The sequence below is a fragment of the Apostichopus japonicus genome, chromosome 9 (genome assembly GCF_037975245.1).
Source record: "Apostichopus japonicus isolate 1M-3 chromosome 9, ASM3797524v1, whole genome shotgun sequence".
Lineage (NCBI taxonomy): Eukaryota > Metazoa > Echinodermata > Holothuroidea > Aspidochirotida > Stichopodidae > Apostichopus > Apostichopus japonicus.
The window spans coordinates 36,717,930-36,741,454 of record NC_092569.1 but is presented as its reverse complement, the minus strand read 5'-3'; the positions used below and the strand labels follow the sequence as shown (position 1 = coordinate 36,741,454).

The following is a 23,525-nucleotide window of genomic DNA, read 5'->3' as shown; positions in this document are numbered from 1 at the left end:
GTGCCTTCATAAATCATAAGTCATGTCAACAACACTCATGATATGGATTGAGTTTACAACAAACAATGATCATATAAACAAAAGGTGAGAGCTTTTAACATCCCAAATCATGATTTTGACACGTATTTCATTGATAAGACTTAAACTGGTTGTTCTTGGCAGGTGTCGGAGTGGACAATATGTTCATTATGGTAGCGGCTTGGCGTCAACTCAACTTGTATCTTTCCGTCGAAGAGAGAATGGGAAGAACCTTCTCAGAAGCTGCTGTATCTATCACCATTACGAATCTAACCGACACCCTTGCATTCATCATCGGGGCCACGACACCTCTCCCAGGGGTCAGAATGTTTTGCGCCTATTCAGGTATTGCCATGGTGTTTGCCTACATTTATCAGGTCACATTCTTTGCTGCTTGTATGGCGTACATGGGAGAACGAGAGGCTAGTAACATACACTGCTTCACCTGTCATAATGTTTTACCCAAACGAGAGTCTACAAACAGCCCGTACCGTATCTTCTGCGCCGGAGGAGTCCGTCCGGAAAATAAGCCCTTAAATATCGATGCCTATTTCCACCACCCGTTCATGAAGTTCTTCCGAGATGTTTACGGTCCTTTCATCACCAAACCCACCGTGAAAGTAGCTACATTATTCTTCTATCTTCTCGTGGTGAGCGGATCCGTTTATGGATGCATGAACCTCAAGGAAGGTTTGCGATTGCAGAATCTCGCATCGGATAATTCGCCATCTTGGAAATTTTATACCATGTACGATGGATACCACGAGTCGTTTAGTCCACCGTTACACGTAATATTCAAAGGAGAAATCGAATACTGGAACTATACAACAAATTTGGCAATTGAAAATACAACCTTGGCTTTCGAAGCCAGTCGGTTCACCTTTCACCAAGGGTCGGCTGATTCCTGGGTTCGAGCATACAATTACTTCCTCCAAAACAGGTTAATGGGAAGACCGCCTTCGAAAGAAGAATATGTTCAAATATTAAGGGAAGAATTTCTGGTAAATCCAAGATTTCGACATTATAGTTTAGACATATCCTTCAAAACAGATAGTTATAACGTTACTAGTATCAACGCCTCTAGGCTGCTTCTTAGCACAAGGGGTGCAGATAGTCCGGTTATGGAGCAAGCTTTTGTCAAGGAGTTGAGACAAATAGCCAGTGATTCTGAATTAGATGTGATCGCGTTTTCTCCTGTGTTCATATTTTATGATCAACACATCGGGATTATACCGTATACCTTCCAGACCCTTTTCATCGCGATGTTGTCGATGTTTACGGTGGCGCTCATCATGATACCGCATCCCATGTGTGCATTATGGGTAACAATTTGTACGATTTCAATTGATACCGCGGTCCTCGGTTACATGTCCCTTTGGGGGGTCTCCCTTGACGTCATAACGATGATCAATATTCTACTATGTATAGGTTTTAGTATTGATTTTTCAGCTCATATTACGTATGCATTTGTCATAGGTAAATCTGCGGATGCTAACAAGCGAGTTATTTGGGCTCTGCGCAATCTCGGAATGCCTATTCTACAGGGGGCGCTATCTTCTATCATTGCTATTTTACCATTAGCTACTGCTGGGGTTTACATATTCAGGGCGTTTTTTAAGACGTTGTTCCTTGTCATGTTGTTTGGCGCTGTTCATGGATTATTGTTTCTACCCGTTGCTTTGTCTGTGCTTGGTCGATTTATACCTTCTAAAGAAGAAAAGGGACGTAGCTTCTTTGAAAGTGGTGAAGAAGCTGCAGAAAAGATAGAAAAGAAAACAGACTTTTACGAAAACGTTACATTGGCAACTTTCAATGACGAAGAGTTGGTTGAATTATTCATTAGCACAGTATGACCCTTAAATGAGTTAATAGCTTGTATATGATTACGTAATATGAATCTTAAGTACCTGAGTACAAAAGATGCCAGAAAATACTAAACGCGGTGCTCATGTCGATAATGTTACCAAAAATGCAAGGGGATAAGTACAGAAATACACACAGCTGTTTCAAACTTTGAGTTTGCTAAACATGACGTCACAATTGGTTGCTATTGGATAGCGCATGTGCACTAGTAGTAGTAGTAGTAGTAAGTTGAGTATCGTCTATCCGACATGCTCAGTGATTAACCTCCGCCACGTATCACGATCTTGCGCAAGGTTTATTGCTTCCTCGAAATTGTTAATATTAATGTCCTTAAATTGCGACTTTATTTTTCCAAGCAAGGTTGTCACGGGCCTTGATGTGCACGAGTGGTCTGATATTTTATCTCAATAGAGGCGAGAGATAATAGTGAAACAGAGCGCGGTTAACGTAGAGGAATAGGTGGCGCTCGTTCAAATTGTGGTCCTTATAACGGCGCTCCACTATGACTTCTCAAGCAAACATTCTGCGGCGGGATTTTCTTTACTTACGGTAATTTGTAAGGATGTATGTAGTATTATGTGCACTAACACAGTCTCGATACACATTTGAATCTCTTCAAGAGTAAATTAATGTGATGGTATTTCCTTACATTATTGTACAACGCAAGGTCAATGCTTGTTTATTGTCTGAGAGTACGCCGGTATGGGCAGGTACGTAATATGAAAAATAAAATATGTGGGATTTCAAAATGGAACCTAAAACATGCAGAGAAGAACTATTAACCGCTTCACCTCCTCACCCAATTAGGTAAAGATCTAAAACAACTGTTTGTTTGTTTTATTCGCACTCAGGTTGTTCAAAAATACAAAAAAATACAAAGACATAATAGGAGCTAAACCCATTGGGCTGACAGAACGTCGGCCCATTTCCAATAGGGCCCTATGTTAACCCAATGTTAACCGTGTATCTTTATAAAAGAGGAGATTAATGAATGTGATTACTAAAACATGTCGTAATAGGTAACACAAAAAAACTAAAAATATATTATCTTTGCATTTATGTTCAACCAGTGAAGAATCATTGTTAGAAAGTCACATGTTTATTACTAAACTTTCTGTAATATTGAAAAACAACATCATCGAGGGTGGAGATTGGATAGCTTGGCTACAAACTTGGTTGAAAGATTTAATTGATCAACTTATGTCTCTATAACAACATTTGGAACACAAGCTGGTTTCTCTCAAAGTTATTTGTACCAAAACCATTGGGCAAAATTGTTCAACTTATTTTAAAATTTGAAATCGTTGTGGCCAATTTAGCATATCTAACTATTTGATTATCATTCATTTAGTCCATTAAAGAGATATTTTTTCTTTTTATTTTGAGATAGTAACGTTTTTGTCCTTTGTTTTCTTTTCATTGTCAATCATGCATTCGCATCTCAATATTTAGATAGATAATTATTTTCTTGCATTCATATTTTTCTTATCAAATTACTGTGACTTATTTTCTGACATTATTTCTTAATTTGCAAAACACGTACGTAAGGGAAATGAATCATTCAATCTGCAATGGATAATATAAATATCAGAATTACTGGAGAGACAATTTGAACATTTGGCAAAATATGCTTAAGCTGTAAAGAATGCTAATTGGTATGCAAGATTCACTTTTAGACGAAGGAATCATTGATGCAGGCAGTTCTATGTGTTTATATTTTGAATGGAAATTCGGGTTGTAGTACGAGAGAGGTGTCAAAGATACCCGAACACCCTGCTAAAACGATACCAAAGGTGTGACCAAATGAAGTATCACTTGATGATATCAGTATTCAGTAATGTGTAAAAGTGTAAAAAATGTGTAAAAGAGAGCCTGACGACCGTAACGTCAGGCCCACTTATTTTACACATTCTCTTACACAGGCTCTTTAGTGGATAAGCAGTTTGCTAACAGTTTTGTGTTATGTTAATATTCAGTAATATAAGTATATGCCTTCCTGAAACTTGTAAACACAAAGACTATATAACACCTATACACAAGAATAGTAAAATAATTCAAAGGTTTATTCCAAAACTGTTTAGGAAATGCTGAAAGTTATAATATCACAGTTTGACGCATTGTGACCATTTTAGCATATCTAGCAGGCTTATGTTGCTAATCCCCTTAAAAAGATATATATGTTAATCTATGCTGACATATCACTAGGCTTACAGTTATCTTGCTCTCCTGGTTCATTGTTTATCTTGTTTTATCATTCAATGTGAATGTCCAATGTAGTTTAGCTTAATGTATAAGCAAGGGCCGGATGTGGGATGCACATTCAGCCAGAAATGGCCCCTTGTTACACCTCGAATCACCCATAAAAGTATTAAACTGGTACCATTACTGCTGCAAATATTGTCAATAAAAGAAAAGAGTAAACTGAGTAATTGTTGTATTTGTTTTATGTTTTTGTTTTATGGAGGTTTCAACTCCAATTATTAACATAGCCAGTGTTCGACTTATGACCAAAAAATTGCATAGCAACAAATTTCGACAATTGCTATACAATATTTTTGTTGCATAGCAGTTCCCCAATATTGAATAGCAGTTTTGAAATTACCACAAAACGGACCAAATGTTGGCGATCATTGTATTAACTACAAAATGTTTGTTTATTATTATTATGTATACTAGTGTTGCTACGATAATCGTTTTCAATATCGGTATCGGCCGATATTTGCAATATCGGCAGCATATCGGTATCGGTAAAATTTTGCCTAATTGCCGATAACAGCAAACCGATATTGAACTTGTCTTTTTGACAGCAGAGCTACCTGTACTTATTTATACTTGCAATGATTTGTTAATCTGCCCAAGACGATCCATTTCTTTAGCGTCAGTTAAACTCAGATTCATTTTCGATTAATATCCATGGAAACCTGACTCTCCGTAACATCTAAAAACACGTCTACGGCGCGCGAATATAATCAATGACCTTCGTGAACCTTGGCCTACACACAGCATTAGTGCAGCATATATACACTGTACTAACCATTCATTTCCTCAAAGGCCTCCGTGAAAACCTTGAACATGATGCATACAGTAACTGCACAGTTCAGCAGTGTCGGAAAACCTTGTTCAATTTCCCGCGAACACACTGCCGATTTCCCGCCGGTGTTCGCCTGCCTATAGCACGCGTAACGTGCGAGCATAAAGGCGTGGTGTCCAGGGGCCCGTCTTAGGGCTATGGTGGGGTCATGGGGTAGAAGCCCTCGTGGGGATCCTGGGGGCGAAAGCCCCCGAAAATTGTTGTCATTTTTTGCGATGTCTGGCGATGAAAAAATTCGCAGTTGAAGATGCAAAATACTGACAACTTTTTTTATTTAAATTGTCACGAAACTGATGAAAATTTTTAAAATGACAAGTTAAAGTAGCTATATTATGTTATAAAATGAAAAGAGATTTAATCTGTCTTTCAATCTTTAAAAAGTGCAACTTACAAAACTTCCGATATTATGAAACAAACAACGTTCAGCAAAGCCCGTTTCTAGACTGCCTAACAATGAATAGCGTGCACTATGCGTACATTTTTACAACTGCAGTGTTTAACCTTATACCCAAATACCGAATTTGCCCAGGTACCTTCCCAACAACTGTGAGCTCATCCCCTGTGTTGTTTGTTAACATTTTTTTGGCACGTTGCCAGGGAGTTTAGTTACGTGAGATCCGTAACCGCCGAGGTGGTTAGGCTATTTGCTTTACACTTAACTATGGTAGGATAATATTTTTTCAGGTTTTTTTTCGCTATACGGTCAAGTGAATAAGTTGTACATTGAGTATAAACTCAATAAATTATAACTTCTACATTGTGATCGACAGTTCGTAAGTGAAGGTTTGAGTGTTGCTCCCAAATCTGACTAGGAATTTGTATCGCACAAATCGGCACAATGTGCGATGCTGATTTGGAAACGTCTCGCAAGTTTGTCGTTTTGGATCGCATTTTGCGATGCGATACCGGAAAAATCGAACACTGAACATAGCTAGCCAATATAACCTCGTGTTGAATCTTAAATACACGTTTAAAGTCACGTTTAAATAAATAAAATAAAGAGTGTCACGTGGTGCATATTAAATACACCGCGTAAGAAGTGTCACGTGGTGCAATTGATTACAATTAAGAAGTTCCACGTGGTGCATTTTGTATACAATTAAGGAGTGTCACGTAGTATACTGCCACATGTAATGAGTGTTACATGGTGCATCGCGAATACACTGACGACAAGAGTGTCACATGCTGCAGAGAAGAAATCCAAAAGTTGACCAAGGGGTCCTAACATTTAGTTCCCATTTTTAGTTCCAATCTAATCAGTGTTATATTGTTCCAATTAACTTGCCTGTCCTAGCTGTCAATTTAACTCGCTTTCATAGAGTTAATCTAACGCTAAAGATTCTACTAGGATTGAAACGTCAAACTTTTGAACTTTTCAGAAGTTACCAGCCCAAGGTCTTCGCAGCAGATCCGTATAGTAGTTTCCTGAGTATTCTCTCTCTCTCTTTAAAGTATATGACATGTATTTAGACCCTCCTGCAAGCAGGAACGCGAAGAAGCCATCATCGGCTTATCAAAGCTGCAAGCTGACCGAAGTCAGTCTTTTAGATACATATTTAACATCCATGATTATGAATTGTCAACAACTCTGTAACTGGACGACATCAGTAATCTTGGAGTGACTCGGGAACCTATGATTGAAACTGGGCACCGGCGTTAATCACTGAGCTAACACTCCTTGAGTGTAATAATCAAGAAATAATCAAGAAATTGACAAATATCGTAACTTTGACTCAATTCTTCCTCATTATCACCAAATCCAAACAGTTTAACCCAGAATAATTTCATCGTCCCCTACCCTCACCCCCTCCCCCCACCCATCGAAATGACGCCTGGTAGTTTCCGTGTGCAGAGGATGTTGTCCAATGTTCTAAACATGTCTGAAGGTGTACAATCTACAATACCTCAAAATCAATCAGCGCAATATCGGCTTCGTATGTCAATTAAGATTCGCGCCATCTATTTTTGACTGCGCCGAAATCTAGCAGATATTGGTGTGTTTATCGAGCACAATTGAATATTTACAAAATGGTCAGATTAAAAAATTGTCCGTCGCACTGGGTAAACATAACATTGCAACCTCTCGGCCTCGAGATAGTGCGCTTTCCGGACTTAGTATTTCTCGAATCTTTGTTGCAACTCAATCATCGGCAAGTCCATTTTGCCATTCTGGAATATTGCCGACGCTAGCTTGCGTGTTAAGGAATATGCCTGAAGTAAAGGAATCTCTCAAGGTCCAAAACAAAGATGGTAAGAAGAAACGTAGTTTGCTAGGTTGTAGTTGTACAAACTTTAGCTTAAGTTGAGCGGAACTCATCGGTTAGGCCAAAGTAGTAAGTACCATTGTCCTAGTATAGTGGTACTGGTAGAACCTAGTCCACAGGTCTAGCCTAGTAGTACTAGTACCAGACTCGCTGCAGTCAGGCTCAAGGGTCAGTCTAGTGGATGACAGAAGAAACGTGATATTTGCAAGATTTATGCCTACCATATTGACGACATGCAGTACCGTTACCAACATTGTGTGGATCAATTTATGTCATTGTATGTTCATCCAGCTAAGCCCTGTTATATGTTAAATGTTCAATAAGTCGCAACAGACAAGGTCTTGTCTTACTCTCTACATGCTTGAGGTGGTATATAACTCTTACTTTTTACAGGGCCTAGAGAAGGGCCTACTGTAATTTAGGCCTAGCCAAGGCCTGTGAAGTAAAAGCGGTATGCTAGAACAAATTCACTGCTTAATTACTATCTCACATTAATTTCACCTGATCATTGACAGCAGTTTATTTATATCTAAAGATTGCAAATGTAGACTGGCAAGACTAGATGTATCCTGACCAGGAATCAAGAGCCAGGTTAGGCCCTGAGAGCCAGGTCAGGCCAGGGCTGAGTGCCAGGTTAGGCCCTGAGGGCCAGGTTAGACCCTGAGGGCCAGGTTAGACCCTGAGGGCCAGGTCAGGCCAGGGCTGAGTGCCAGGTTAGGCCCTGAGAGCCAGGTCAGGCCCTGAGAGCCAGGTTAGGCCCTGAGAGCCGATTAGGCCCTGAGGATAATTATATCACTGGGCCCCCAGTATGCTCACTTCATCCTTCCTTAAGTATATTGTGAATATGAGAATATTTACACTTTTCTTTAAAAACCCATATTTTCATATGCCCCTGCCATATTTTACGGGACTTCCTAATTTACCTGGGCTGCAGACTGCCTTTCCCCCCTCCCCCTGCCCCATTCATCAAGCCTGATCCCGACAATGGTTCAGTAAGTACTACCGCAATGCTTGTTTTACCTCAAATAAGCAGGAGTGCCATCCTAATTTAACTAAACTTAGGTAAGTAGCACTAGTGTAATAACCAAAGGTCGGGTAAACAAGCATACTGTAGTTAGCGCAATGCTTATTTTAACCAACAGTCCTTAAAAAGCACCAGCAACATTCTTACTTGCCAAATGATCAGGTAAATAACCAGCCTCCACCTAGTTTTTCTACCCACTGTGTGGCTAGTTTATAATTTACTGCATGGACAACATTGGATTTTCTGGTTTTTCCATACTAAAATATAATAACAGTGATTTCAACAAAGTGTTGACCAAAAAAAAAGAAAACAAAATGACACTGCTTATTCTATTTTTTATGGAAAGAAAAAAAAAGTAAATGGCATGTTTCCATTTAAATTTTTCATTTAATAATATTGTAAGCTGTTTGATAGCATCAGTTAGTCAATGTCACTTATTGCAGAGATATAAATATAAGTTTAACTGCACTGGATGGGCATGTGTTAACTCAATTATGCATCCAGTAAGTATGTCACCTCCTATCCTGACTGCACATAACCTACTGTATATTAGGGACTTGGATAGGCTAACCCAAAAGCACTAGTCATCCATCAGACGACCTCAAATGCTGACTTTGGTTGTCCAGACAGAAATTTGGTTGTCTTGGGTGACAGGAGGACCATAAATAACTAACCCTGTTTTTACACAGATCTTGACAAACCCTTATTGTAAAGCACCCTGGTGCCGAGTGGATAACCTACTGTACATTCGATCCCCTTCCCAACAGATGATGGTGGTGTGTACGGTACTACTTAAAGTGTAAAATATTTAACTTGCAAATTTATAAACACATAAAATCATAAATTGCTCTAGATACGTTACTCCTTTGCAGTGACACTGTACAAGTAGTAGAGGTCTCTGTGATGGTGAGCTCATTCACAGTGTCAGTCTGTATGGTTGCTATGTTATTGAGCACTACCACGATACGTAAGTGTGTGACCAGGCTGCTACACTGACAATAATCCAGGCACACCTTTAACTATATCAATTCAGTACTAGGTTGGGTACATTGTGAGTAGATGTCCAATTTCTTGGGTCATTTCAGAGGGGGATGCTAACGAAAAATATGTTAAGTATTTGATTTGAAAGTGATATTCAGAGTCCATGGTTTATTTAAGAAGATTCCTGGAAGAAATGTGCTGACAAACCTTGATAATGTGGATGTACACAGATCTGTAGCTCAGTGCACTTACATGATTTCATTTATGCCACAATTTATGTTTAGCAGTTTGGCAATAGATTTGCCCACTGTATCATATGTACAATTAATAATGGTAGATTTTAAACAAGACTCACTTTGGAAACCATAACAGACATTCAGTTATCCTACCAACAACCAGCAAACTTTCTTGTTGATTAGCATCTTTCAAAACTTGGATATGGTAATTTAATCAAATTCCCCTTTCTACGTCTAATTTTGAACAACACATTGTAGTTTTGGTAAAAATGTGTTAAAGTTTGTCTATATGCACTGTACTGAACTGCAGTTCAAAAATCTAGCAAAGTAAATTTTCCTTACAAAGTGTATTTTAAATCCTGCAACTATAGTGATTGTCAGTAATACAGCTTTCAGTTATATTGAACAATAAATAAGTACTGTATTGTTACTTCAGCTAGTAGCTTCTCCTACAGCTCTTTACTAGTCAAGCAGACATTCTTTTTACCAGTGTACAGAGTGTTTGGAAGATTTGTAGAGTCAAAAATCATAATAAATCATTTTATTCACAATTTCTGAGTGAACACTACTGTAGTTAATAGTCCTCAGTTTGTATTTTCTTTGTGTCAAATCACTCCTTTCTATGGTGATGAAATACTATATAGTTGTTTGTCATACAAGAAATACTGTGAAAATTAACACAGCTTGCTTATGCCCCCCCCTCCCCTTAGGGGTCCTTAAAGAAAGAGAATAGTATTAATAATTACAAAAACAAACAAAAAATGTAGTATTTTGTAGGGGGAAAATATCTCTTGTATTGCAACAAGGCCCAAGTACAAGCACTGCAGGTTCTCTTTAGATTTACGATTCTTTTATGCAACAGTGAACAAAAATACAAGTAAATGCTCAAGCTAGAAATATTTCATCAAGATAAATCTCTTTGTGTGTATATGAATGCTAATGCTAATGAGTGCAATATAGACATTTGAAATGTTGTACTGAATGAACACAATGATGTGAAGTCTGTCAATGTGCACCATGTGATTGTGTTTCATGCCTACCCCTCCCCCTGAATATAAAGCCTCCTATCCCCCCTGAATATAAAGCCTTGAATACAAAGCAGGGTGTAATGTTTCCAAAAATTAATTTTTATATTTCCATTTTTTCTGTAAAATTCAATTTTGACTACTTTTCAACAACCCTGCAACAAGTGTATGTAAATATTTATCAGTTTTTTCATCTCAAATGTGTCCTCTTGGCACTGTCCCGTCCTCCGGTTCTGTAAAATAGGATGAAAGTTTAACAACTCTAGAATATGCTGATTGGCTGATCAACCGCTGAGTCGTGGCTCAAGTTGTAATAACAAATGACTTTACTCAGGGATGTTGGTGTGATTTGGCTTGAGGTGAAAAAGAATGCAGTTCATTTAATTACACAGCCTGTGAAATCAGGAGAACAAACCCAGCACAGCAGCAGCAGTGTGACCTTATTGGCAAAGCTGCCAGCGCATTTCTTGTCCAGTGTTGATATACAAGGCCTCCTGTGTCAGAGCACAAATAATGATAATGGGAGTGAGATTGCATGATAAAGTAGATGCATGTAGACTCCTGCATTTGGCCTTCAAGATGAAATATGGTGTTGATAGTTGAGAAGGCGTCTCAAGTTTCAGTCATAGATTATTTCATGGGAGTTCAAGAGTACAGTCAGAGAAGATATTAAGCTAGGACAATACGCATGTAATAAACTGTACTACACTGCAGGTGCATTGAAAAATAGCTACCTATTGCTGCCTCTGGGAACTGATCACAGTGGCAAAGGTTTGTTATGGAAATAATTATATATTCTTTGTGTTATTGGAGTAAACTGGGAAATCTTCTCTGAATATTTTGCTAATTAATACATGATGTATCTTTGGATTACGTTGAGTTAATTGCTGTGGAGAATTGTTTGATATCTCTAATCAGTTTGTCCTCATTACACATGAATGTGTTGGATTTATGGTATTAAACAGCCAGAAGGATATATTCACATAGACGCATTCTGTAAGTAACTAATGTAGTGCAGTGTATGTAGTTACCAGAGACCTCTGTCAAAGGGAAGGGCTTAAAGGCCACCATACAGTAGGTAAAAAATGGCCCAAATCTGGGTTTCATCTGTTTAAGTAATTCTAACCTCCTTACACTTTGAATGCATGCACCAGAATGCATCTACAGTTTGTTTCACCTAGTTCTGGAAGTGTTTAAGGTCTCTGATTGGTCACAAGTATTGTAACTTAATTTCACTATGTTTATAAATCCATTAGACTTATTACAGTATTACTTTTGTGATCCTGTCATTATTGTACTGTATGCTGAAAACAGTTATCGGAATTAGTGGCAAGATTCCTAATTATTCCTAATTATACTCACGTATTGTATCATGCTTCTGAAGAAATACTGCAGCAACAGTGAAACCAAGACACACTAGGTATTGGCTTACTGACACACAAAATAACAAAGTACAATATGTACTCATTTGTAGGTCGTCCAGTGTAAGTACTGACCAGGTAGACTTGTGGGAGTGTTGCCTCAAAGATTATAAGCTTGTTTCTCTAACCATAAATTGACATAATTAATGTCAGATATGAGCTGCTTCATTCAAAGCTTTTCATCTGTTTCATGACTCAGTGGTCTTTTCCTAAGCTATCTACCTCCTTACAGTAGTTACTGTATGTTTTTACTGTATGTATATACTAAATCACACATTTCACATGAACCCTTCAGCATGCAGCAGCTAACCAGGAAGCAAAGTCCTGCTGTATTTAAACCAGATATTCATTCCAGATTATATCTCAATGATTTTCACTGATTTGGATAATCTATCTACTGTTTGCATTCTGAGATGTGATGGATAGAACACTATACCAGATAGAAAAGAATTAAATCAATATTAAGAAAGAATAGACCGTAGAAAACAGCCCAGCATAGACTTAGTGCAATGTATCTAAATAGATAAAATCAATACTTGTTTTAATAAAAGTATGAACTAGATCGCTAATTTTGTACCTTTTCTTCAACATTATTAAGTTACATGGCACAATTTATTGCCTTGAATGGTAACAGCTCAGATAAAAGTACTGTCAAAGTACAGTAATACATAGTATGGTTTAGACATGCTAGATTCTACAGGAAAATTAGGACTAAGTACAGTAAGGTCAAATGAAGCAATGAAAATAAATTCTTGCTGAGAGATGACACCTTTGTAGCTCAGGGGATTCCTCGTCAAGAAAGTAACATGTTAAGGAAATGCTGTGAGTGGTCGTGTTATTTATTATTTGGAATAGTTTGATACTCAAGACACTGGTCAGGATTTAACATTCTTAGTTGGTTTAATGTAACATACAGTACTGCAGTATTGTAGGACAGTTTAAGATGTCATGTCTTAAAACAGTTTTAATTGTCGAATGATTTTGATTTTATCGTTGTTTAATGATGCAATTTTAAATAACCTATCGATGTGGAGTAATGTTGCTGTTCATTAACCTGACTATTAAAGATACTCAATAATGACAAATGTAAACCTAAAATTGTGGAATTTTCTTATCAGAATTTTATACAGATTTTGGGAAGGTTTAAGGACAGCCCTTGCTTGTTTTGTTAAGTGTATTCGGGGCACGTGTAGCAGTTCCATGAATTTGGGGTACGTGTTTCAGTGTTGTTCTTCTACACAACACACAGTATAAATTATGAAATTGTGCTCCTGTTGAAATTGATCATTTTCATATATCCCAGTCTGCAAGTTTGCCGTCCTCTACAACTACAACTTTACAATGTTTAAACACTTAATCAGAAAATTTTACACCTGTAGGTTGAATTTTGTCAAGTTCATTCCCCTCAGGCTACAACTTGACCATCTATAATGTTTACCACAATATTATCATTATAATGCCTACTGTACCTCCTGCATATGACACAGTATGGTTATATGTACACTGTACATATAAGAAACGACTAAACTATATAACTCTTTTCATTAGTCCATACAATTTGCCGGGCTCCTGTAACATTCAGACTTCTATATCTGATGATTATTGTTTCATTTTCTTCTTCCTGTTTGGTGGGATATTTGATAACCATCTCTCTATTCCTATTTCCTTCTGCCTCACCTTTGGAAGCATCAAGCTTACAAGTACTGTACTATTTCTTGTTTCCTTGATATGCCTCACCTCTTTAAAAGGAATCTCATTTTTAGAAAAGCCATTAGTAGTCCCTTTGGATTGTTTAATTCTGCACTTCCACCCGCACTGTAAGAGCATTAATGATATTCTTTCCTTAGACTGTCCTGCTTCTTAGGGAAATTGGATACTTGTCAGTCTTCAAAGAAATTTATGTTGCTGGATCTGCTGGAGCACCGAGTGATTTGAATAATGTCGGGAGAAAATGAAAACAGGCTGCAAGAATTACTTGGAAAATATGCCTATAAAGAGGAACATTTATGGTGTAAAGGAGATTTAAAATGTTTAGGTTCACAGACTGTACATTGAGTGCATGCAATACCCAAACTTGATTTTATTTGGTTCTATTGTGAGTTGATACTTGTATAGTACATGCAGTACCTGGACTTGATTTATTTGATTCTATTGTGAGTTGATACTTGTATAGTACATGCAATACCTGGACTTGATTATTTGATTCTATTGTGAGTTGATACTTGTACAGTACATGCAATAACTGGACTTGTTTATTTGATTCTATTGTGAGTTGATACTTGTATAGTACTGTACATGCAATACCTGTACTTGATTTATTTGATTCTATTGTGAGTTGATACTTGTGTAGTACATGCAATACCTGGACTTGATTATTTGATTCTATTGTGAGTTGATACTTGTACAGTACATGCAATAACTGGACTTGTTTATTTGATTCTATTGTGAGTTGATACTTGTATAGTACTGTACATGCAATACCTGTACTTGATTTATTTGATTCTATTGTGAGTTGATACTTGTATAGTACATGCAATACCTGGACTTGATTATTTGATTCTATTGTGAGTTGATACTTGTGTAGTACATGCAATTTACCTGGACTTGATTTATTTGATTCTATTGTGAGTTGATACTTGTGTAGGACATGCAATACCTGTCCAGACTTGAAGTATTTGATTCTATTGTGAGTTAATGCTTGTATAGTACATGTTATACCTGGACTTGATTTTATTTGATTCTATTGTGAGTTGATACTTGTATAGTGCATGCAGTACCTGGACTTGATTTATTTGATTCTATTGTGAGTTGATACTTGTGTAGTACATGCAATACCTGGACTTGAAGTATTTGATTCTATTGTGAGTTAATACTTGTATATAGTACATGCAATACCTGGACTTGATTTATTTGATTCTATTGTGAGTTCATACTATGTATGCAATACCTGGTCTTGAAGTATTTGATTCTATTGTGAGTTAATACTTGTGTAGTACATGCAATACCTGGACTTGATTTATTTGATTCTATTGTGAGTTCATACTATGTATGCAATACCTGGACTTGAAGTATTTGATTCTATTGTGAGTTGATACAAGTTGTATGCAATATCAATTAGGCTTAACAATTAACCCTTGTTATGATATGGTTTTTTTCCCAGCTCAAAGCCAAGGTTGTGTGCATAATAAATTACCAATACAGTAAGTATACTTACAGTATACTTAGTTGATGTGAGTTTAGTAGGTAGCCAGGGGTTTTATTATTTCTATCTTGTAACCTGAAAAACATAGGTATATGCAACTAAACAGTGTTCACTTTAGCTGGAAACCAAAGTTTACTTACTGTATGATACGATTGACCATTGCACACTCCACAAGATCTAAGCTAACAAGATATTGAATATGCACAAGAAATACAGATTTACAAGTCCCTACTTATCACCAGTGGTACCCCAGTAATATTGCACCTCAGTAGAGCTGTCTGTATGAACAGGCTGGATCGAACAACCTAATGATTTTATAGTGTTATATCACTAGCAAGACTTGACAGGTACAGATATGATTTACTGAGTATTATCAAAATATTTTGACTCTGGAAATGTTGTAAAGGAAGGAATGTTGTTTAGTTCATTGGGTCAAGTGACTTTTGAAAGTAGTTTCCAATGGGATATGTTGAGAGGAGCTGCAGTAGTAGGGTTGCCTGTAGGTTTGTGCTTATTGATTGATGTATCATGCATGGTTATTTGCTTACATAGAGAATGACCAGGGGTATGGTACTGTACTGATCTTCATTGGGGTATAGTGAGGGGAGCTAGTATGGCTGCCTGTAGGTTTGTACTCAGTGATTGATGTATCATGCATGGTGATTTGCATGCATAGAGAATGACCAGGGGTATGGTAAAGTATTGTCCTGTACTTCATTTGGGTGTGGTGAGGGGAGCTACAGTACTGTAAATTCAGTTAACTCAATTATATTGAACATGTCTGAATTGTGATAGATGGTGTGACTAATTTGTTGTAGAAAATAGTGAGTTTACTGGGTATGATTTCAATTATTGCTCAAATTGTTGGTGGGAAAGTGGGGAGGGAGGTTGTGGTGGGGGGGGGGTTTGATTGGTGGGGATAGTATGTATTAAAAGCAGACAGGCCAGATAAACTACTATGATTGGTGCTGATGGTCCCTGCTTAGGAGAAGGACCCATCTTTCTTATCCACACCCACCCCTGTCAGACTACATTTGTTATCGCTATGGTATTTATTTCCAAGCTGTGACATTGTTTACTTCAGCAGTTAATGCTCATTTTACTGTGGCTTCCATACAAATATTTAGCATCAATGTGCATAAGACTAGAGTACTAACAGTAGGGTTCTGCTTTTAAATATTCATACCCTGTTGAATCAATCTCTCACCTCTGGATGATGGATGATGGTCGTAAGTAATCTTCATCATGAAAGCATCCCACCTTCCCTCCCTCGCTCCCTCGCTCCCTTACTCCCTGCCTCATCCATCTCTCCGTTATAAAGTTATGTCAGGATGTAAAGTACAAAATCACCTGAGAACTTCTCCCAAAGTAACTATTAATCAAAGTGACACAATCACAATTCAAGTTACATATTAAGATATGTCAGTATCAGTGATGCCACTGGTTCAGACCATTACTGTACACAGTGTACTTGAACAGTACATACAGTACATTACTATGTATGGAAGTAAGTGAAACACACAGAAGGTTACATGCAATATTCATAAATACCATGCCATAAGTCCATGTTACATTAAACGTGACAAACATTTAAAAACAAAATTGACCTTTAGTTCCTTTTACCTAGTAACATTTGAATTTCCCAAAATGGTGATAAAGAATAAATTACAAATGTTAGAAACTCTGAAGACTTTAAATACGGAAGTATTTGTATGTAAATTTCAGAAAGAACTGAACCTTTCCACAGCAATAAGTCGATCTGTTTAGGTGAATGGTACAACAATTTACAACACAAGTGATATCACAATAAGATTCAAGTCAAGTGAGGTCATTTCATTGCAATGCTGATCGGCTTTATACTTAAAACCATTTAGTACTGTAAGAGATGTTCTCAAAATTTCAAGCATTGATTTAACATATATTTCATGAATGTTTAACCCTATCTCAGTTTAATAATAATAATAAATGAGACTTATATAGTGCCAAATCAGTAAACAAAAGTTACTGCTCAAAGCGCTTTACAAAGAAGTAAATTAATTTTGTTACATCTTACATACATGTATGTGTTTAATATACATGTGCATTCAAGTTGTCTTTTACAAGCATGCTGTACATACTGTACAAGTTAATATCTGGAAATCTGTTCCACCCAGACACTCTCTGCGTATCTTACATTACACACAGTAGTGTTAGTACAGTATGTGATATTGCATCCCTAATGTAATGTAAATCATTCCTAGCATACAATGTAAAATATTGCTGGAAACAGTGTCACTGTCATGGAAATCCAGCTGGCTCTTTCCTTTTGCCCTATAAAATTTAATATTTTTCAACAGAACCCAATCATATTTTATTCAATGCCTAATAAATTTTACACAATAACCAATAAATTTTGAAAAATTGAGAAACAAGAAAATGTTTAACATCCAAGGTAGATGTACTTTCAAATTTCATTTCAGGAGGATTATTTTGTTATAGTGTTGTCATTTATGAGTTTGAAGGTTATTTACCATGACTCATGGTTATAGTTTAAATGTCTTATTATGGTCTTTTATTAGGATTTTATGATTTTTTTTTATAAACAATCACAAAGAAGAAGGGTTACTACTGTATGTTATTGCTCATTATTACTTGTAATTTTATCTGAGCTGATAAATCCCAAGCCAATAAATGAATCCATCTGATGCAGCTGATGATGTTTTTTCTTCTCAATTATTGTCTATACGTTAAGGAGTGGCTGATGTATGTACTGTACATGTACACATTTTGACTCAAAGTTGTTGACTCAAGTTTAGGTCTGTAATATTTAATTTATACTTGGTTGATACATTTTAATTTCTAGCTTATAAATTGTGCCGTGATGGTAGGCTATGGTATTCAATCACACAAAATCTGTAGGACTTTTGTGTTTGGTAGCAGAGTAAATACTGTAGTTGATAACTTGTAAAGTAGGAACATTCAGAGCTCCGATTTTTAAGTTTTATCCAGATAGAAAGTTCTCTGAATTAGAGGGAGGTGTTATTAAATTATGTGTCAATGTAATTATTACATGATTTAAGATGAATCAAAGTCACTCATAACCCTACTGAAAATGTAACTAAAATGTGTTTAATCTCTATTGTGCCATTAATTTTTCAATATTTCTTTATTTTATATTTCTAATTTGATGATCCTTTTTGAAACATAAGATTAACCAGTGTGTTCCATGTAAGAAAGAGAGTAAAGGATGCACTCATTTAACTTTTGAATTGTTGACCTTTTGAACTTGTTAGAAGAGGGGGCTGTGGAAAGGTCTATATAGCTGCAGGAAACAGGTTAATAATTTAATAAATAGGGCAGAGTTGTCTACACACACACACACATACACACACACACACGCCCACAGGTGTGAACGGTTAGGAAGTCAGTATTGACCACAAAAAAACAGAATTCATGCCTGTAGAACTCTGGAAGTGAACATAACAAGTTAGTGGAACAAGTGTATCAAGAATGACTCAATCATCCAAGTACAGTAATTAAAATGGCGATCATTTACTAAACTGATGACATTAATTAACGGTCAATGAATCAATCTTAGAATAGTGGAGCTTTAGTAGATGAATCTAGAGTTTATGCTGTACTTGTAATTAACTTCCTGTGTTTAAGCTCTGTAATGATGTTACAATATTAATGTACTGTGTTTGACCTTATCAGCCTTTTGTACAAAGAAACTACAGAGTACTTAATAAGCTGTGTTTAAGCTATGTAATGATTTTACATTATCAATGTACTTTATGACCTACTGTATGTACTAATCAATCAACCTTTTGTACATTCTTTTGTGAGATAGTTGAACCTGTGTGATTACTACAGAATTATCAAGCTCTTGTTTGTCAATCAGTCCCATCCTAATTATGAATTCCTGTTGAAGTTCCCTTCTAATTAACGTCTTCCCCAGTACTTGGGCCTTTCGTTTGCCTATTGTTTGCTGTATTTGAGCAGCATTTTGACTTAAATGTTTGTAAAGCTGTTAGTTATTTAGTATATTACGTTCATCGTCTTACAATCATGGCTGTCTAAATTTAAGTGTCACCTTCAGCAGTAACTGTAATTTGTTGTGTCCTAGTTTGTGCTGGTGGATCTGTTCCAATATTACATTCTATTGGAAACTACTCCGGAGCCACATCTATTTCTCATACAGAGACCAATTAACTTGATATTTTATCCCAGGGATATCAGAGCTGTTAAATCAATATCTGCTGTGTTCCTGCTTATCTGTCTTCACTGAAATTAATGCCTGTTTGCTGGTGAGTCTGTAGCAACTTACATGAACCTTATACTGGTAAGGTTATAAGTACAGTATGATATACTGTATTCAACAATACAGTAGTAACAGAGCATATAGTACATGAACCTTATACTGGTAAGGTTAGAAGTACAGTATGATATATCAACTGTGCTCAATGTAGTACAGTAGTAACAGGGCATATAGTACATGAACCTTATACTGGTAAGGTTATAAGTACAGTATGATATATCTACTGTACTCAACAATACAGTAGTAACAGCATGTAGTACATGAACCTTATACTGGTAAGGTTAGAAGTACAGTTTGATATATCTACTGTACTCAACGGTACAGTAGTAACAGAGCATGTAGTACATGAACCTTATACTGGTAAGGTTATTAGTACAGTTTAATATATCTACTGTACTACTAACAGTACAGTAGTAACAGAGCATGTAGTACATGAACCTTATACTGGTAAGGTTATAAGTACAGTATGATATATCTACGTACTGTACTCAACAGTACAGTAGTAACAGAGCATGTAGTACATGAACCTTATACTGGTAAGGTTACAGTAGAAGTACAGTTACTGTAGTAGTATTGTACTGTAACTTACTGTAGTAATACTGCAATAATTTACTGTAAATAGCTTCCTAACTAGTGGTTTGACCTTTTACTGTTTGCTGTAACCATCAATGTGAACATGTAGAGTGTGTATGTACACATAATATGTACTTCAAGCTTAATCTTATGTTGACTGCTTTCTAGTTTGAGTGCCAAATCTGTTCACAGCTGCCCTATAAATGTGATTGAATAAGAGCCATGTCCCCATAGTGAACTTATGAACTGTATTGTAGAAGTTATATGGTAGAAGATACATTAATGTAATCATGTTGGCAGTATAAATATACTGTAATTATGTAAAGTAGGAAGTCCTATACTACTGTACTCTAACCTGTGGCAATCAGTCAATAACATTAAAGAGAGAGGTTTAAACTTGGAACAATATTATTTATCTGTAAAATGACAAGAAGTGTCATCCTCTCTCCTCTCTTCCACTTCATTTCCCTCTCTTCTCCACCTCTTCATCCCATTGGCTCACCTATCCCCCCCCCCCTCACTTCTCCTTCCTCCTTCCCTCTCTCCTCTCCTGAGCACTACAAATCTGTTTGACTCTGTTGATTCGTACAAACCATATTTAGTACGTATCACATTAAGATTGATGCTGACCCAGATACACCAAATCCTAAACAACACGGTCAAATTGTGTAATTGTGCGTGCATTATCCAAGCCTTAATGGCTATTACCTTACTTCTGACAGATATACTGTACCTGACTGGATCTTCCTACTTACGATGTGAAAAACACTCAAAAGCTTACTTCTTGTGTGAGTAGATCTCATTACATGCATCACTTACTGTAGGACTCCCCCTGATTAGGGTAATCCCTCTGTACTGCTCACTCCCCCTGATTAGGGTAATCCCTCTGTACGCTCACTCCCCCTGATTAGGGTAATCCCTCTGTACTGCAATTTAATACTGATGTACTTCAAGTAGTACAGTAGTATTAATTGAACTTGAAGTAATACAGCAGCCAGTAGGTACCCATCCTAACCCCTAAAATTAACAGATTCATACCTCTATCCTATGGAAGCATTGACCTTATCCTCCTCATGGCTGGAGAATAAAGTTTTGTTTGTTTGTTTCAGAATGTCCCTTGGGGTTCTCTTTGAGCTGTTTTAGATCCTCATTTACATTCAAATTACTCTGAGATGTGTAAAAAGTGTTGGAACAAGTTTGCCCTTGAGGTTTGTGAGATAGATTGTCAAAATATATGAGCTTGAAAGAGTTGGGGATTTTATTTACAAGTGGGAAGGATATGACTCTGCATACAGTGTGTGTGGAGTGTGGTTAGATAATGGGTGCATGCATGTATGTGTGTTGTTTCCTTGTGGAACACTTGAAGCTCTGGAAAGCCAAATAGAACATTAATAATTTACTTCGTTCCCCACTTACCTGTCTCCCCACAACCTATGCACCGCATTCTACCGTGTCTAGAATGCCCTGGTAATCTTTTAACACTGTACACCCTCACTGGCCCAAATGGCCTTCCTTCATTTTTCTACCCACAAAGTGTCTCAATGTGTTTTTCGGAGTTAGAAAAATTTTCGCGAAATTCGCCCGGATTACCTTGGATTTATACTCTAGAAGTTTCCTATCAGGACTTCTGCACTTCCAAGGATCTTTTCCAGCCTGATAAGTATCCTTTTCTTGTAGGGAAGGGTGTTTTTGGGGGCTGTTTTTAGTGTACACTCTCGCCCATGCGTTCGTTTTTTCTTACGTAACGTTTTTAGGGTAACAGGTAGTAGCTCTGCGAGACTACTTCGTTCGTTGCCTATACCGCCTTGTTTACGCGGATAGGCATATATTTTCGTATGTACATGTTTCAGTTTTTCTTACTTTAAAAGATAATATGTTTTGCTTGTTTCATGTACCTTCGTTACTTCTTACGCCTTTGTGTGGGTTTTCCCCTTGTAGCGTAATTTGTAGCGTTGCCTATACCGCCTTGTTTACGCGGATAGGCATGTTTTTCCGTATGTACATGTGTTTCTGCTTTTCTTACTTAGCATAAGATGTTTTGCTTTCATGTACTTCGTTAATTTTTACGCTTTCAGTGTGGGTTTCACTTTTGTAGCGTAGTTGTAGCCACGTTCCGATATCTCCTAACTAGTCGAGATAGTCGGCTCGTTTCGTTGTTTTTCATGTTAAGACGGGAGTATCCTTGATTTCATATATTGTTGTATATTTTCATGTTTCCTCCAGTTGTTGCTACGTGCGCGCCCTGAGTCTCATGACTTGGGGTGTACCTCGTAGCCTTGTTCCCCCCTCCGCTGGTTCGCGGTTAGGGGGTTCTCTCCCTTATATCACCGCATTCTACCGTGTCTAGAATGCCCTGGTAATCTTTTAACACTGTACACCCTCATTGGCCCTAATGGCCTTCCTTCATTTTGAGACCACTTTCCAACAAAGTGGCCCCTGACGCGACCTCGGGGAGGGTGGCGGGTAAACCCTGCCACCCGCCGAGCTCGCCGAGAAGGAAAAATCTAACGCTAACAAAGACTGCTGACGCCTCCAGGCGGAGCCCACCCTGAACAGTCGGGGTGGGGGTCCGCCCTCCGTCACCCCGTAGGCGTGCCTCCCCCTACACTTACAGAGGCCTAATTGAACAAGGGGACGAGGCCCATACTACCTTAGATGGTAAAGAGTAACCTGGTAAACCAAACTAAGGAAACAACACCCACCGATAGACAAGAAGCCGCAGGCGACCCAGGGGGTGGCGATGTCTATCGACGAAACGCGAGGAGTCATGAGTCAGGTCGAACGACCACTCCCCCGTCCGGCTACGTCCCACCTCCCTCGGGGGAGGGTGGCGGGAAATGGAGACAGGTAAGTGGGTCACTCGTAAATATATAAACCAGTAAGTTTTATAATATTTACTTCGTTCCCCACTTACCTGTCTCCCCACAACCTATGCACCGAGTGGCACTGTCCGATGGTGGGAGGCCCGAGGGGTGGGACCCCCGGAGCTCGTATCATCGAGCGACCAAAGCCAAATCGGCCTGTGATATGTCCGATAAGTAGCAGGCGACGAAGTGATTGGAGTCTTCCACGCCGTCGTCTTGCAGATTGTCCACTATTGGAAAACCTGCGAACAGGGCTGTAGAAGCAGTGAAACCCCTGCTGTTGTGAGCCATGGATCTGCCTGGACCTGTAGCCAGAGGGCGGATGGCTTCCACCAAACAGCGGGACAAGGTATCCTCCCAGGCTGCTGAGTGGGGCACTCGAAGGAGGAAGAACAGAGATGTCGAAGTACCCAAGAGATCTTGTGTTCTGTTGAGGTACCACTTCAGTGCCCTAATGGGAAACCATACTGTAGTCTGTCCTCGGGGATCAAAGAGAAGGTCTTGATCTCTGGGATGATGATGTCTCCCGGTAGGAGAGCCCAAACCTGGTTCTAGCGAAGAAGGAGGGGTCGAGAGCTATCAGCACCCCACAAACCGTAGGACTGAAGGCACCTTAGTCAAGGCGAGCCGTTGCTGCCTGGCGTGGAGCCGTAGGGGAAGCCCCTG

At 38.0% G+C, this 23,525-nt stretch overlaps 2 protein-coding genes across 6 annotated transcripts in view; both read left to right on the top strand.

Annotated features, from left to right (window-relative positions):
• Positions 1-4,306, top strand: part of LOC139973700 (patched domain-containing protein 3-like) — a 47,205-nt gene extending 42,899 nt beyond the window's left edge. For both annotated transcript variants that reach the window (XM_071980535.1, XM_071980534.1), the window contains exon 3: positions 163-4,306. In XM_071980535.1, coding sequence (XP_071836636.1) covers positions 163-1,871 — 1,709 coding nt within the window. In that variant the 3' untranslated portion in view covers positions 1,872-4,306. The remainder of the gene's footprint in view (positions 1-162) is intronic.
• Positions 4,307-7,030: 2,724 nt separating this feature from the next.
• Positions 7,031-23,525, top strand: part of LOC139973069 (dystrobrevin beta-like) — an 85,435-nt gene continuing 68,940 nt past the window's right edge. For 2 of the 4 annotated variants that reach the window (XM_071979443.1, XM_071979439.1), the window contains exon 1: positions 7,031-7,222. In XM_071979443.1, the coding sequence (XP_071835544.1) occupies positions 7,180-7,222 (43 nt within the window). In that variant the 5' untranslated portion in view covers positions 7,031-7,179. Of the gene's footprint in view, positions 7,223-11,031; positions 11,274-23,525 lie in introns of those variants that run through there. The other 2 variants (XM_071979440.1, XM_071979441.1) reach the window with 2 other exon arrangements.